The 15,973-nt window shown below is 35.8% G+C and overlaps 1 protein-coding gene across 1 annotated transcript in view; it reads right to left on the bottom strand.

The window, feature by feature from the left end:
- The window catches only part of LOC145682794 (uncharacterized), a 114,163-nt gene extending 99,412 nt beyond the window's left edge, over positions 1-14,751 (bottom strand). Inside the window, exons 1-5 of the mRNA XM_081754167.1 lie at positions 14,276-14,751; positions 8,494-8,999; positions 7,627-7,804; positions 5,995-6,128; positions 1,878-2,282 (exon numbers count right to left, since the gene is read on the bottom strand). Of these exons, the coding sequence (XP_081610293.1) occupies positions 1,878-2,282; positions 5,995-6,128; positions 7,627-7,804; positions 8,494-8,999; positions 14,276-14,339 (1,287 nt within the window). The 5' untranslated portion in view covers positions 14,340-14,751. The remainder of the gene's footprint in view (positions 1-1,877; positions 2,283-5,994; positions 6,129-7,626; positions 7,805-8,493; positions 9,000-14,275) is intronic.
- Between the last annotated feature and the right edge of the window lie 1,222 nt (positions 14,752-15,973).

The following is a 15,973-nucleotide window of genomic DNA, read 5'->3' as shown; positions in this document are numbered from 1 at the left end:
AATTTAGCACACACATACAGTATACACTGTTAAAAATGGTTTCTTAAAGTCGAGAAAAAATTCCTTGTATTTGAGAACATCCGTTTCTTATCTGTGCACCGAGTAATACATTCTTAAAAGTGAGATTTCGATTTTCTCAAATCATTTTGAGAAATAATGACTCAAATACGAGTAATTATGTCTCATTTCTGAGGGTGCAATTGGTTTCTTAAATTTGAGAAATAATGTACTTTTTCTTAAAATTGAGAAAGGAACATCTCAGTAAATGAGACATATAACCTCAATTTTGAGAAACACATTTCTCAAAAAAATTTGAGAAGTGTCTTTCTCAAAAGTGAGAAACGATGCACAGAAACGGGGTTCTCAAATACGAGAAGAAGGGAAAAGATATAAACAAAATATAAACATGTAAAAAAAAAAACACTTTTAGTACATACAGAATTTATATTAAATGAACATGTTTAAAATATAGCACATTTAAACCTTTGTTTCAACGCAAGAAAATTACATTCTTTAATAACGAAACATTTGTTTTACAATAAATCAATAAAATAAGCAGATAAATTCTAAGAAAATTATATTCTTTGATAACGAAACGTTTGTTTTACAATAAACCAAAGAATATGCAGATAAATTCTAAGAAAAGTATATTCTTTCATAAAGAAACGTTTGTTTTACAATAAACCAAAAAAATAAGCAGATATATTCTAAGAAAATTATACTATTTGATAACGAAACGTATGTTTTACAATAAACCAAAAAATAAGCTGATGAATTCTAAGAAAATTATATTCTTTGAACGAAACGTTTGTTTTACAATAAACCAAAAAATAAGCAGATATATTCTAAGAAAATTATACTATTTGATAACGAAACGTTTGTTTTACAATAAACCAAAAAATAAGCTGATTTGTGATTATGTTGATTTTTCTTTAAGAAGATGAGTTTCTAAAGCAAGTTATTATTCATGTTACCATCGTATGTTTAAGTTCACACAGATTATAGATTAAATAGAGTAATTCGTAGCTGTAAATTATTAACAATATACAAAAATCACACACACAAAAAGTTACTACTATGTATCAAAAACGACTTCAATCGGTCGATTAGTTTTTAGATTATGAACTTTTGAAATAACAGATAAAAGGTATCAACCACTTTTGTTCCTGACTCCACTATGCTTATCTTTGCAAATGAAATAACTTTGTTTACAGCCATCATATGTGCTCTCGACTACATATATCTTAGGAACAAAAGATTATTAGAACTCATTTCGTGTTTCAATACAAGTATAAAATACGGTTCACAACCATCATATGCGATTTCGATTATATAATATTACACTATCTTAGAAACAAAAGGTTGTTGGAGCTCATTTCATGTTCTAATCAGAGGCGGCTCGTGAGGGAAGTTATATCGGTAAAAATAAAGTGTTTTATTGTTTCAAACAAAAGAAGGAAAGTTGCCTAGTGTTCTAATTGTTGAGAGCAAGAATGACAACAGGTAACTTTTTTCACTTAGTTCGAAGCGATAAAACATTAAATTTTACCTATGTGATTTCCCTTACGAGCCGCACCTGGTTTCAGTGCAACGTGTAACTTATGGTTCACAACCATAATGTGATTTTGAATACAGAAGTATTACACTATCTTAGAAACAGAAAGGTTTCTGGAACTAATTACATGTTTGAATATAACAAAATATGGTTCACAACCATCTTATGTGTTCTCTACTGCAAAAGTATTATACTATCTTAAAAAAAAACGGTTATTGGAACTAATTTCATGTTTCAATGTAACATATAAATTATCGTCACCATTATGGAAAGAGGAACGAACATGAAGTGGCAAATAATTATAAAGAGAGTTTATAGTTACAACTTGTACAGTCGTTCGTGGTGTTACTACATACGCATGGAAATGTTCAGTGAAACCAATCGTCTGAAAACTTTTACATAAGATGTAAACTGACTCCATGAAAAGCACAATGTCCTCAATTTGACAAAATATAGGTGTATCTCTCCCACACTTGTAGAATGCATCGTCCAAAAATAGCCACACGTTCTTGCAATATGGTGAAAATTCTAAATTCAAAGTGTATGTAAGTTTGAAAACTAAGTCTACAGCTTTCAACACAGAAGTTGCTGGAATGATATGGTCCTCAATGATTACGAACACTTGCTGTGGACGCACAAGATCTCCTATAACAAGAACAAAGGGCTGGATTCTCATTCCATTCAAAAGTCTTTCTTCCTTCATGATCCGTTCCAGTCCAGCTCCCACCTACCAAAAAGCGAATAATAAATGTTAGTATTTTTGTAGGTAAATCTATCGTTAGTTTAAGTTAATAACATGAGACAAAATCTGGAATGTTCGATTTTTTTTTTTTGCGTGAGGGCATGTTGTGCATGAATTTCTAAAATGTTTTTGATCATAAATTGAACGTAATTAAGGTTATTGCAAACAAATGGAATTCTGTATGGAACATAAGAATTCTTTTTTTTAAGTATCATTATTGTCTGATCTTTTCCATCGTCTGATAATGAATGACAACATTTTAACTTACGGAAATAAAATCGTATTTATTTTGATTTAGGTAAACGTTTTACGTTTATGATCTGAAACAAAAGGACACAGCAATGTTAACAAAATGGTGAAACAAAATTAGAGACGAAACGTAAAGACCCCCCCACCCAAAAAAAAAGACACGCGGTGGACACTATATTCACAACATGAAGTAATATACAGAAAATTATCAATTTAATGGACACACCTGAAAACTAAAGATCTTTCGTTGGCAGTGGAAGCGTCCAGCTACTGTTGTGGTGTTTTAGTACAAACGCTGTACTACGCAAGGAGCAATAGAAGGGCAAGATGCAATGAATTGAGCAGACGTTCAATGTTGAAAAAATGAAATGAAAAAGAAATCTTTCAGTTTTACATCCCACGGTTATGCCGGTCAGTATAAGAAAGGCTAAAGGAGACGGTGGGTATAAGAAAAGAATGAAATGGTGGAATGAAGAAAGTGGGATGAAACGGGAGAACCCCGAGAAAACCCATGAGCACGGTGTTTGTTCACCACAAAGTCCACACGCCGCGAGCTGGGATCGAACCAGGGAGGTGAACGCTCTACCACTGAGCCACCGCGGCCCTTCATAGTGTTGAAATATGCGACCGTTCCGATTTCCCAAGAGGGCAAACCTTTTTCGCTCCGCTATGTCGTGCAAGCGTAACGAAAGTGGCAAATGTGTGTGTGTGTCTCGAGGCAGAATATCCCAGGTAATGATGGCCTACAAAACTGGATAAACCACATCGGCGAAGAGGAACAGTGGTTAGAAGAAAAACATCAGTGACAGGTACCGGTCCCATCAAGTATTTACGCGGACTATTACTCAGAACCTTTGTACAACTGCGCGGCAAGTGACGAAGGAACTCAAGCAGCCCTTCCTACAGCCTTATCGACAATCACAGTCCGCCATGATTACATTACATGAACAGACAAGGTTGGATTTCACTGGCGAAACCATTGATAGAGGACCTAACATTTTAAAACTGCGCCAATGCTGCCGCGAATATACATAGACAGTTGATGACTGGAAACGTATGATATGGTCGGATGAGTCATCGTTTATCTTATTGCAAACTATAGGCTATGTTTATGTCTGGGGACTCCCTTAGAAAAATATGATCCACAGTATCTCCAGCCAATCGTGAAATATGGGAGCAATATGGCTGCATGAAGCTGTGGGTAGCAATATCCTGGTTTTTAGTTGGTCCTGTACTGATGGTTACTGGGTGTGACTATGTCGCCATTTTAGGAGACCACATGCATCCTATAGTCCAAATATTGTTTCCAGGCAATGACACCATATTCCAGGATGATGGTACGCCCATGCACACCTACCCTGGTCCGGCCAATCCCTGAACATAATTGAACATCTGTGGTCAGTTTTGGATACACGAACCCCGCGCAGATTTCTACCTCCATCCTCTTTCACGGAACTGACTGATGTACTGCACGCGAAATGATCTAATACTCCATTGTTTTAATTTATAATCATTAATGTTTAAACCGAAAATGGCGATTTATACCACTTTTGGTTTAAATAGAAAATAATGAACGAACACTGAATTAATGTTTGGGATTCTGAGTCAATTCCCGAAAACCGCTTTTCGATCTCACCGCTTTTGTCCTATAAAAATTAATATTGAAACCGAAGTAGCAGCGAATTTCTGCCATTACTGGTTTCAGTGGAAATATAGGGATTAAGGTGGGTTACTTCCTTGAGACCATGTGTCGGTTTCCGAAAACGCTTGTCGCTAGCTAACATGGTTTTTGAGTTATACCTATTACTGTTGAAACCAGAAATGTTCGATTTCAATCACTTCTAGTTTAAGCAGAAGGTTGTTCAACGAGGAACCTATTCCTCGGACGCTGAATCGATTCCCGAAAACCGCTTGTCGATAGCTGTTACCGTTTTTGCTCTGATACCTGTTCAGAGGCAAGCAGACAGAGTAACACAGGCGTTCTATAAGACTTCCTATATTTATATATACCATAGTTTGGAAGTCAAAATTCGCGGGGAAAGGGAGGGGGTCGTAATTCATCTATGATATTTCACTGATTTTAGCTGTTCCTATAAGTAATGATTTGCTACCTTTAAAGAAAATGTAGGCACTATTGGAGTGTGTGTATGTGTGTGTAAATTCACCCCTTTGTTCTAAGCAAATTTAAATCATCATTGGAATCATATAAAGAAAGTACACAGTAACTTTTGTCTAATGAATTTCAATAATGAATTTCTTTCGTCTAATGAATTTAATAAATTTCACTACGTCATCCTGCAAAGGGCCTAGCGGAATAAGCATGTGAAAACTGCCCCCAAGCATATCTGCACCAAATTTACAGTATCGATTAACATTTATGAGAAACTCAGTTTCCAAAAGTTTCAGCCGCCAAGCATTTTTGGAGGGGTGTTAGGAGGGGGGAAGGAATTTTTTTTTCCTGAACGCCTCAACCGACTTACATAAAGAAAAAAGCTGTTAGGTTTTCTCCCTTGTTTTTAATGGACTGCCACCCCAAACAATAGGGTAACGTGAGAATGTCAAAGGAATCTACATACCAAATTTCATTAAAATCGGATAAGTTTTACGAGAGTTATCGTGGAGCAGACAGATCGAGACTCGAAAACACACATAAAAGCCGATCAAGTCGAATGATGCTACATTCATCTATGGCTTGGCATAATTACAAAATGAATTAATGGAATGCATGTTTAGTTATGAAATATTAACCTTGAACTACAATTAAACGCTCATTTTAATCGTAAACATTTTGATGGTTTCTTATCATCTGTACGTGACTCAGAAAATCTTTACTTTGGTTCGTGGACATCGTATAATGGTAAATGTTATTTTCAGTCTTTAGGAAAAACAGATTACACTTCATTAATAGCAGAATCACCCAATTGAGAGTATTACCTCAATTCACCATCTGGAGGGTTGATGATCTGCCACGTCACACAATGTGGCCTATTAAATAACCTTGGTCCTCATAAATGAAATTATTTTATTTAACAGGTAAGCAGAGGCCACACATTATGTGACGCTGCAATGTATCAAAACTTCAACTTGTTTTGTTGGAGAAACACATTCTCTGTTGTGTTTACTTTTATTAACGAAGTCCCCCCCCATAGACTGAAAGCATTTGCCATAATGTGAATCCACGAACCAGCACAAAAATTATGTAGTTATCGAAGCCTATAACACAAAATTAATACAACAGGTGCTGAGTGTATTTCAAGGTTAGTATTTCATGATATGATAAAGCTTAACATTATAGCAAAAAGCCTGTATGTTCTTGACTGTTCGCTACTTGGGAATGAACTACAAACTACATTATAATCGTTGATGAATAAGAATTGTACATTATTTCAAGGAAGAAACTAATTTTAACATACACGTGTATGACAACGAAAATAACTTAGTTACTTACAGGTATGGTGTTAATAAAATGCTCCAATGAATCCAAAACTGTTGGACGTTCTTTCACATGTTTTCGTCCCTTTCGTCTGGAAATCACTCCTTGAGGTAGAAGATAGGGTAATAATTTTAGTGCAACGTTCGTTTCTTGAAAGAAAGAAAATAAGGAATGTCAATCTCAGATAGCAAATATTGCTGTATTTTTTTTCTTTCAACAGACTAGATGTTAGTTCATTTAGAAAAGGTGTACATAAACTTCTGTGCATAGTATTCTATAAACAATTGTTTATGAATATACACCGATAATAAACAATACAATACAATACAATATTAATTTGGATCGCCATAGAACTGATAAATAGAAATAAATAAATAATAAGCCCAACGAAAGATTTCAATTTAAGGTGGCCTTTTAATGGCCACCCAGTACTAATCAATTGGTTTAAACTAAAATATAGAGAGGAGAGGTTCGAAAGGGTATCGCGCAAAGAAGAAAGTTTGAGAAGCAATTGCCAAAATAAATAAATTAAAATTCTTAAATTTCTCAAAAGCACAAATGACCAAATCACATCAAAACTAATTCTCCAAATTATATACACTATTCACTAATACACTCAATGTCTTGTCCGAGTACCTATTAGAAACAAAATTGAGCATGACGAAATAAAAATACACCTCCAGAGACGGCTATTGAGCTTAACAACACAATATAGTATAGGTGATAGTATATATATTCACCAGCTTAATATTGTACAAAATATTAAGGGTCAAATTTCCAAATCAAATATACAAATGTACATTAACAGCTGTCACGCATAAATTACTACCTTCTGAACAAAACATTACAGAATGGACAATGTGCTCTATAGGTTTGGATTTACGAAAATCTAGAAGTGTGGAATAAATTTATCGGATTATTTTTTCACAAGTTTATTATTATTATTCAAAATACTAAAATTCACAGTAGTTTCTGTTCATTCTCTCCTCCAATGGAAAGATAAGTTGGCAAACTTCAAAATTCCGGAACAAACCCTAAAGAATTAAATAATGAAAACAAAGCACGAAAACAATGAAATTAAAAAGGTTTACAATCTCATCGACTAATTTTGATAACTGATGCGAGATTTGTTGCTACTTCTGCTTCTCAATTTACTGAAATTTGTATTTCTGCATTAAATTCATAGGTACTGTATTAGATGTTATACTGTTCGGCGGAACACTGTTATACTGTTAATGACTAGATACTGGAATTAATGAATTGTTACGTGAAGTTGTAGATCATCTTGCAGCTGAAATAACAGAAGAAACCATAATACATGGATTGCCTTCTGTAACACTGCTAATCGCTTTACTGCGATGAGTGTAATACACTGCGAACAACTAAGGAATTTATCAACAGTTGTTAAAAGAATACAATTACTTCCTTAGAAACTGGTGTTAAGCGTTGCTAAATTTTTATGTTTCAGAATTCACTGTAACTGGCTTCATGTATTTTACGGAGAGGATATTTTCGCACTTGAGATGTTCTTTAACCCTATTCTTCATGTTGCCGGCCACATGAAGAAACTTGAAAATCCAGTTTCTAAACATGTTCCTATTGTGTACTACTCATGCCAAAACAATTAAAAATACAAATGGTACTTACTTTCTGCAGTAATATCCGTAGTTCGTCCATACTTCGCAAGGAAATCGGAAGCTACGTCTTCTGCTGCTTTCCGACCACAATTTCGGGCTTGTAAAATTAGTTTGTCCGCAATTAGCCCGAAGTCAAGAGTGAGTGCATTAGATCGTCCACCAAATAAACACTCGAATTCACTATCAATCTGAAGAAAAAAAAATCATAAACGAACCAAAATGAAAACAGATATGCAACAACACATACTTAAAAAAATACATATAAGAATGCTTAATAAAGCTACTTAAAAATGTTGACACACCATTGAAGGGTATATGAATTGTTTCTCAGCATTCTGAACTTCAGTAAATAAATCACAATCTGTAATCCATTTCCTGTTACTGTAGTTAAACATGTTGTGAAGTCGCATGCAAAGTCAACACATTTGAACTTCAAAATAGTTTGAAGAACTCATAATTAATGTTTTCATATGCGGTTCTAAACCAGTGGTTCTCAACGTGGGTGTTACTAATAGTCAGGGAGTGTTCTTGTTTCCAAAGGGAGTTCTGAAACAAAGTTCTAATAGTCTATTTAAGATTGCATGACCTATTAGTCTTTTTTTTTCTTCATATTATGCGACAAAAGCTATTATACATTTTAGTACGCTTTTTACAAATAATAATAATAATTGAAGCGTTTTATGGTTCTTAAACTGCTTTGCCCTAGTCTTACATTCAGCCTTGTGTATGGGTGAACTGGATTAAGATGACAGGAGCATCAAGACAATCGCATTCACCCAAAGAATGCTACGGTCGAAAATGTTAAGAACCACTATTTTAAACTACTATCATCAATACAAAAGATATATTTCTAATAAAAGCCAAGTGTGATACTCACAAATCCACTGCCACCATTTCCCTTCAATATAGGGAACGATCCTATGATCAATTTTGCAAGATTGGTTTTTTGCTTTGTAGTTGGCTGACAGCCGTATTTTTCAATAAAAGCATCTACTATAATTCGGTTGATACTGTACTTCTCTAGAATATTAATCCCTTGATTATTATCCATCTTCTCAAGCAGATCTGTACATTTCCTTTCCAAAAGTGTTCTTAAGTTTAAATTTAAATCATTGTCTTGCTCCTCAGGGGAATGCGACGGAGTTCGGCTTCCACATGTCGACGTTTCAATACTACTACCCTCATCATCACAAGGAGACGAGAAAACGTCTAAGGTTGAATCTGTGTCTTCGTCTCTCAGTGTTGTAGGTGGTGAAGAACATGATGATGATGTCATTTCCTGCCATTTCTTGCGGAATTTTAAGCGAGGACCTGCTTCAGGAATTAATGCTTTAATTGTTTCTTCATCTAACAAATAAAAGCTTTCCTCGTCTATTTTTTCACCTAAAATGAAAACACATACAGTGAGCACAAATGGAAGCTTCGCAACGTAATACACTGCAACTCAAGAGACTGAATCATTAAATTACACCTGTATATCACTAATATTCACAGCTGCTTTTCCCTAGGAAGGTACGGTGGCTACGCGGTTCAGCGATATTTATTACGCGGGTGAAGGTGCATTATTTGCTATATATACAGAGACAGAGAGAACAGATTGTTAAAAAATTAGAATAGCACCACTGCAAGAAACCACTTATTTGATCACAGTGTATCGACAGTAACGCAGTTCACTCTTTCGTCTAACAAATCGTACCAATAACCAAATGCCTTTTTGCATGCATTTCCATCTATCCTAACCTAACTCCAACATAAATGAATCATTTCCGATATTAATATTGATCGCCGTAGACCAGAACCAGATAGCCACAAGCGGTTTCTTAGAATGGATTCAAGATCTCAAGAAGAGGTTTCATTTCAGTTTCAACGTCCATTGCCATAGAACAAAAATGGTAACATAGCGAGAAACGGTTTTTATGATCGACTCTGCGTATCACGGAAATATTCCATCCTTACCCGTATCCCTCCACCATAACCGGAAGTGGTAATAGTTTACTACTGTTTCCAATTTAATATTGATCTACACAGAAAAAAAATATTAAGAGATAGCTAAAAGTGGATCTTTGAAATCGATTTAGTGTTCTCAGCGTAAGTACGTACCATCTTCTCTTAACCTATATTTAAACGAGAAATGACAGAAAACTCGCTTCAGTTTTAACGTTGGTTGTGAAAACGGCAATAGATAGCATTAAGTAGTTTTCTTCAATCAATTAAGCGTCAAAAGAACATACATTAAGATCGGAAGTAGAAGCACACTACAATTTCCGGTTTCTATATTGCAAAAAATATCATGCCAAACAAACCAAACTCCTTCACCGATGGACACGTGACAGTACTACTTTCTTGTTAAGAAAAATACAAGCGCGAGGAAGATGACAAGGGGTCATGAAATGTAGCGTCAAGTTTTTTTCTACATTTGGGTACTTAAGTCAGTATAATTTTAAGTAAGAAATAATGCTCCCCTTTTGCGTTATTTCTATCCATTAAAATAAACAATGTTATTTCAGACTTTGTTACGAGGAGGCGGGGGGAACCATCTGATATAGGAGTATTTTCATGTTTTTCATTGGTATATTTTTACCCTGCTAACTAAAAGTGTATAAGTTTCAAATTCACCGAGGGGATACAATTTCCCATCAGAAATGCTCCTAAAACAAAATGACACATTCAAATGATCACTCGTGAGAAAAACAAGCACTAACCGTACGTGCTGGATGATCAGGAAAAAAAATACCCATCATTCTTTCAAACAGGATGTAGGCCCACTCGCTTCAATAGATAGCATGCATGATACATGCAGAAAAAAACTGATTTCATATCAGATCAATTCGTCTATAGGTACGAAGACATTGATATACAAAAAGCGAAAAATGTATAACTGGACAGAGAATCGGATGCGCGTCTCCGGTTTATTGTGCTCACGCGTTAATCACTAAGCTAACCGGTTCGCTTCCAGATCACCCTTACACTGTTTGAAATGAAACCCACAAAAACTGCACCAGGAGCTGCGGTGGCTCAAAGGTAGAGCATTCACCCTGGTGCGTGGGGTCCCTGGTTCGATCCCAGCTCACGCCAAGTGGGCTTTATGGTGAACATCCACCGTGTGCGTGGGTTTTCTCGGGATTCTCACGTTTCCTCCTCACTTTCTTCATTCCACCATTTCATTCATTCTCATCATCAGTCTCTCTTAGTTCCAGGGCATAATCGTGGAACGCTGAACTGAAAGATTTCATTTTTCAAAAACTGCCCAGGCGTATTATAATTCTATATTCGTTTAGCGGGTACAAGCCTAAAAGATGAAACGGTAGAATCCATTAAGATGTTCATTACACCATGAAACGTGACTCAAAACTTTTAAATAATAACTTTTTTTTATTTGTAGGTACACTAAAACGAAGAGTGAAGTTTCGGTATCTTATTTACGTAAGAGGAAAGGATATGGGGCAGCTGTCACTCACCTGTAGCGAGAGGTCTATGGTTCGATCTCATGTAAGCCTCTGACAGACAACATTGAATTCCTGGGCTCTCTCGATGTTCTCCAGTTTCCTTCTTTTTTCTACAAACGTAATAATTATTGTCCCATCTGTCCGTTAGCCCAAAGGCAACAATTCCTATTTGAGTGTAACGTCCAACGTTTATGTCCCTATGTTAAATGTTAATAAACAAAGCAGTAAAAATAAAGTGGGAGTGAATGATAGAACCACGGGAAAACCCACCACACACTGTCCACCAGAAAGCTCACTTGGTGCTCAGCCACCGCGGCCCCGAGATAAGCGTCACTCTAAAGAGTGGGTCCCGTCGCTCATTCCCTCGCTGTTATACACGCCTTTACAAACTAAACGAAACCACGTTGCCTAATCTATCTGTTTGCCTGAATGCCTATTATTTCATACAGAAGCCAACGTTAAATTTGATTCAATGTATTAATAACTGCTCGGAAAATTTTTCGATTACACCTCTAGCTTGCCAGTTGGACTTTTTAATATTTTTGGTTATCTAGCCTATATACTAAATTTCTAATTTAAATTTCATCATTCATTATTTATATAAACATCATTTGTAGCGTACTGATTATAGTACAGTGCCAATAAAATAAATTTTATATGCATAGCATTTGCTTATGAATAATCACATTGGCATTACTAAGGTGGCAGTTTCCCGAAAAAAAAAAATATATTCCACCGAACTCGATACTGAAACGAAACTCACTGATTCCATCTCAACGCACGTCAAACGGGTGGCTCTCTCTTAGACTTAGAGCTCAATCTTGGAACGTTAAATTAATTAAAAAAAAAGCAATCTCTTAAGTTCTACGCCCCACAGTTCTGTAGGGTACGCTAAAGGAGACTATGATGAAAATGAATAAGATAGTGGAATGAAGAAAGTAGGAAGAAGCAGGAGAATCCAGAGGAAACCCACACACACTGTGTTGATCCATCACAAAGCCCACTTGCCGCGAGCTGGGATCGAACTTAGGTCCTCACGCACCAAACGTTCTACTACTGAGCTACCGCGGCCCTACGCTACATTAAGAACAAATATGCACAGTACTATATGCAATGTGCAAATTGACGGAGAATGTCAGGGATTTCCCCCCCCTGAAAAAACAAAATTATTCCTGGAGAAGAAAATTGTTATCCTTGGTATTGATAACATTTCAAATTCTCAATATATAGTATAGGTGAGTGGTGAGTGATGACTGGGTGCATATATGGGTGAAATTAATCCCTTCCCTGGGAAAAAATATGTGCAGTTTGATTATACGGATCCACATATTTGTAAAATTTATAGAAGATATTTGTATTAATATTTTAATGGAGCAGTGTGAAAGTAATCGAAATATGACATGCTCTTACTTGTGAAATATGTATTTACGTGTATATATTAATGAACGTGAAACCTAGTATGCACTCATTCGTCCATAAGGTAAGTAGTGGTAGATTAATGAAGGACAACGTAACGTGCAAGGAATGTAACGAGCAAATTACTTTAACAAAAAGTGAAAGCAATTGTTCTCTAGGGTCCTTGTTCATGTGTATACCCACAATTACTGACGCGCCAGTTCCCTAGGGATGCATTCGCGCTCGGTACCCTGCTGTGCTCATGCTTTGAGTCGGTTACATAGCATTCATGCTTTTAGTGGCCACCTAGCACAGGTAAAATTGTTTTTGCACATGACCTCTTAAACTAAATATGCACCGGGAATGTAAATGCACACTTCAATGTAACAATCAAATGAATTTAACAAAAATATATCTTTGCATCGTGAAAGCAGTCGTTTTTCAAAATCCTAATTTACGCGTATATCCACCATCTCTGACGCGCCTGATCCCTACGGACGTATCCCAACGTTACAGCATGGGTTAACATGCTGTGCTTTTGCCCTGAGTCAGGTAGATAGAACTCGTGCTTTTCAGAGGCACCTAGCACAGGTTTGCTGATGTTTTGCACGAAATTTCTTAAAGTGAATTTGCACCGAGGAATGCAAGTTCACACGTCATGCTGAAGGTAGAGAAAGCGAATTCAGAGAGAAAGTAGTATATATTTCACGAATCTCTGTATGGTTTTGTATAATCAATCTGCACGAAATATTCAATTGGCATACTGACCTGCCTATATGCTACAAATAACGGAGTATGTTTAGTACAAGGGATCAAGAAGCACGTAAAAAACACAAAATTTACAGGAGAAATGAATGATGCAAGTATTTAGACGTAACATAACGTAACCAAATCTAACCCAACCTAAGCTAACCTGAACTAACCTAAACTAACCTAATATTAGAAGAAATAAGCGAAATTCTCTAATTTTTTGGAAAATTATGAGGGATCCCTACACTAATATAACAAACTAAACTAACCCTACCCAGGGGCGTATCCAGTGGGCGATCGCCCTCCCCCCCAGAGGAGGCAACTTTCTTATTTTATATATATAAATAAAACCCATCCCAAAGTTTGGAGCCCTTAAAAGTTACAGTATGACAACACCCCCCCCCCCCAGAAGTCGGTCCTGGATCCGCCCCTGACCTAACCTATCCTAAACTAACCTAACCAAATCTACTCTAAACTAACCGAATGTGAACAGAAAATACCAAAATTGTAACATTTTTTTTAGAGAAAAGAGCTGGACCCCTTCTGCTAAACATAGGCCCAAATAACCTGCATACATTATGTCATTAAAACTATTACTGATACAAAAAAAAAAGCGCTAATCTATGTTACGTGATCAGTACAAAGCACCTCCGCATTGCAATTCCATAATTATAAATCACAATTTTTTAAACGCTGTTTCCAACTACATGATGACATGTGTTCTTTGACTCCGTACATAGCTATTTTGCAACTTATAGCGAAGGGGAAACGGTGTAAAACATTGACATGCCTCGTCATTCTATTGTAATATAGAAATCAACGTTCCCTACGAGGCTGCAGCCCGCCTTTACTTGTTATTACTGCCTCGTTATTATGTGCATTGAATATTTAGCTTAATAAATGTAGGAGCTAACTTGATTACGAACTTATATGAAAGGAATCAGCATTTTACAGCCTAACGACTATACACTGTACTATGTTTACAAACACTGAATCACATACCAGAACTTCAGGTAAGTAAACAACGAGCTGTGCATTTTGTAGTTACTTAGTATAATTTATACTTACGTTCGAAAGCTGGCAAATACAGTTTTATGTTGAGTCCAACTAGAACTTCTTCTATGAAGTTCATGTCTGTTTCACACACTTTATCAACTCTTCAGTCTCTTCGCCGCTGTCTTCCTTCTCACATGATGTGTACCCATACGCCTCTTCAGCCGCATCACCGTACTGCGTACTCATATCCATTCGCATTCTGCTACAACTGAAATCCTTTATCTCGTTTCCTGTATAGTAATTAAACCCTAGCAATATTACTCCCAAGTAAAACATGGTAATATTATTTCGGTAAAATTGTTACCGTTATTTTTCTGCCATCTATTATATTACAAATCACGCACTATTTCATTCTCATTTTTAAGAAATGAGAAAATCTCATAAATGGGAACCTGAAAATTTGCCTTGAGCTCAAAAATGAAAACACGTTTCAAAATAATGAGATATTTTGTCTCAAATATGAGTAAAAATTACTTATTTTGTTTTGAACATGCAATTTTTCTCATTTCTGAGCAAGGAAATTTTTAAGAGTGTACCAAGTACTATTTATCAGATTTTCTTAAATGGCTACGTTCACACAGGGTCGCTCCAGGGGGGCCCAAGTGCGAGAAAAAAATTCCCTCCGAAATTTTCCCGCTCCTGGTAAATGGTATGAGCATGCACCACTTTGGTATCATTTGAAAGCCAGCTCCATTCTGAAGAGAATGAAGTATGAACCATGATCCTAGGATAAGTAGTGACGATGCACTAGCTGCTTGACTGAAAGTCTAAAAAATAGCACAAAAACCCCGGATCTCTTAAGGGATAATTATAAATTTATGTCGCCCATCTTGATCCTTTTCGTGTCTAAAAATTGTCAAAAATTAGTACTACAACATGTTTGTTACGACCCAATCTATTAATTTTGTTAATCTCTTATTACTTTTACATAATTATATGGATGTTTACAAGGGTCTATGCCTTTTTAGAATCAAATATTATATAGTTACATGTTTGAAAATTCGGGAAGTTTACTTAAAACCTCCCCCAAATTTGGGAATGATAAAAAATAATTAGTAAATGTTCTCTAGAACCCTAATGCGTAGCATTATAAATTTTAAGCCCCATCTGGTTCACTTTCAAGGCTAAAATAACTACAATTATTATGACCACACATTTGTCATGAGGTTTGTTCCCTTGTTTGTTAACTTATTCCATTAAATGATTATATGCACCAGTACAGGGGTTAATTACCTTTCATAAAATAAGTTTACATTAACGGACATTTCTCAAATTTTGGAAGGGGTAACCCCACTCACGACCTAAATTTGGGAATCGCCAAAAGCAATAATTTGGCAAATATTCTCTAAAATCGATTGTAAATTTGGATTCACCATCTCGTTCCAATATCAGTTAAAGTATCCTCAAATATTAGTAAGGTCAGAAAAATTTCTGTTATTAAAATATTTTTTCCTGCTTACACCTTATTACCTTATATGATTAAACGTGTGATTATAGGAGTCCTGGGCATTAGTGCGTTAAAACTACATCACATGTTTGAAAGGAGTACTTAGAATCACTCCTTAAATCTTGGAACTTTCAAAAACTGAAATTTCATTTTTTTTTTGAATAACCAAATATATATATTTCTGAAGGTTTCACAGGTCTTGAATATCACCGACTTTGGTTAATGGGAAATAACAAAATATTACCAATACGCTGTGCCGTGAG

Source organism: Thermobia domestica, chromosome 4 (assembly GCF_964235325.1).
Source record: "Thermobia domestica chromosome 4, izTheDome1.hap1.1, whole genome shotgun sequence".
Lineage (NCBI taxonomy): Eukaryota > Metazoa > Arthropoda > Insecta > Zygentoma > Lepismatidae > Thermobia > Thermobia domestica.
This window is presented reverse-complemented; position numbering and strand designations above follow the sequence as displayed.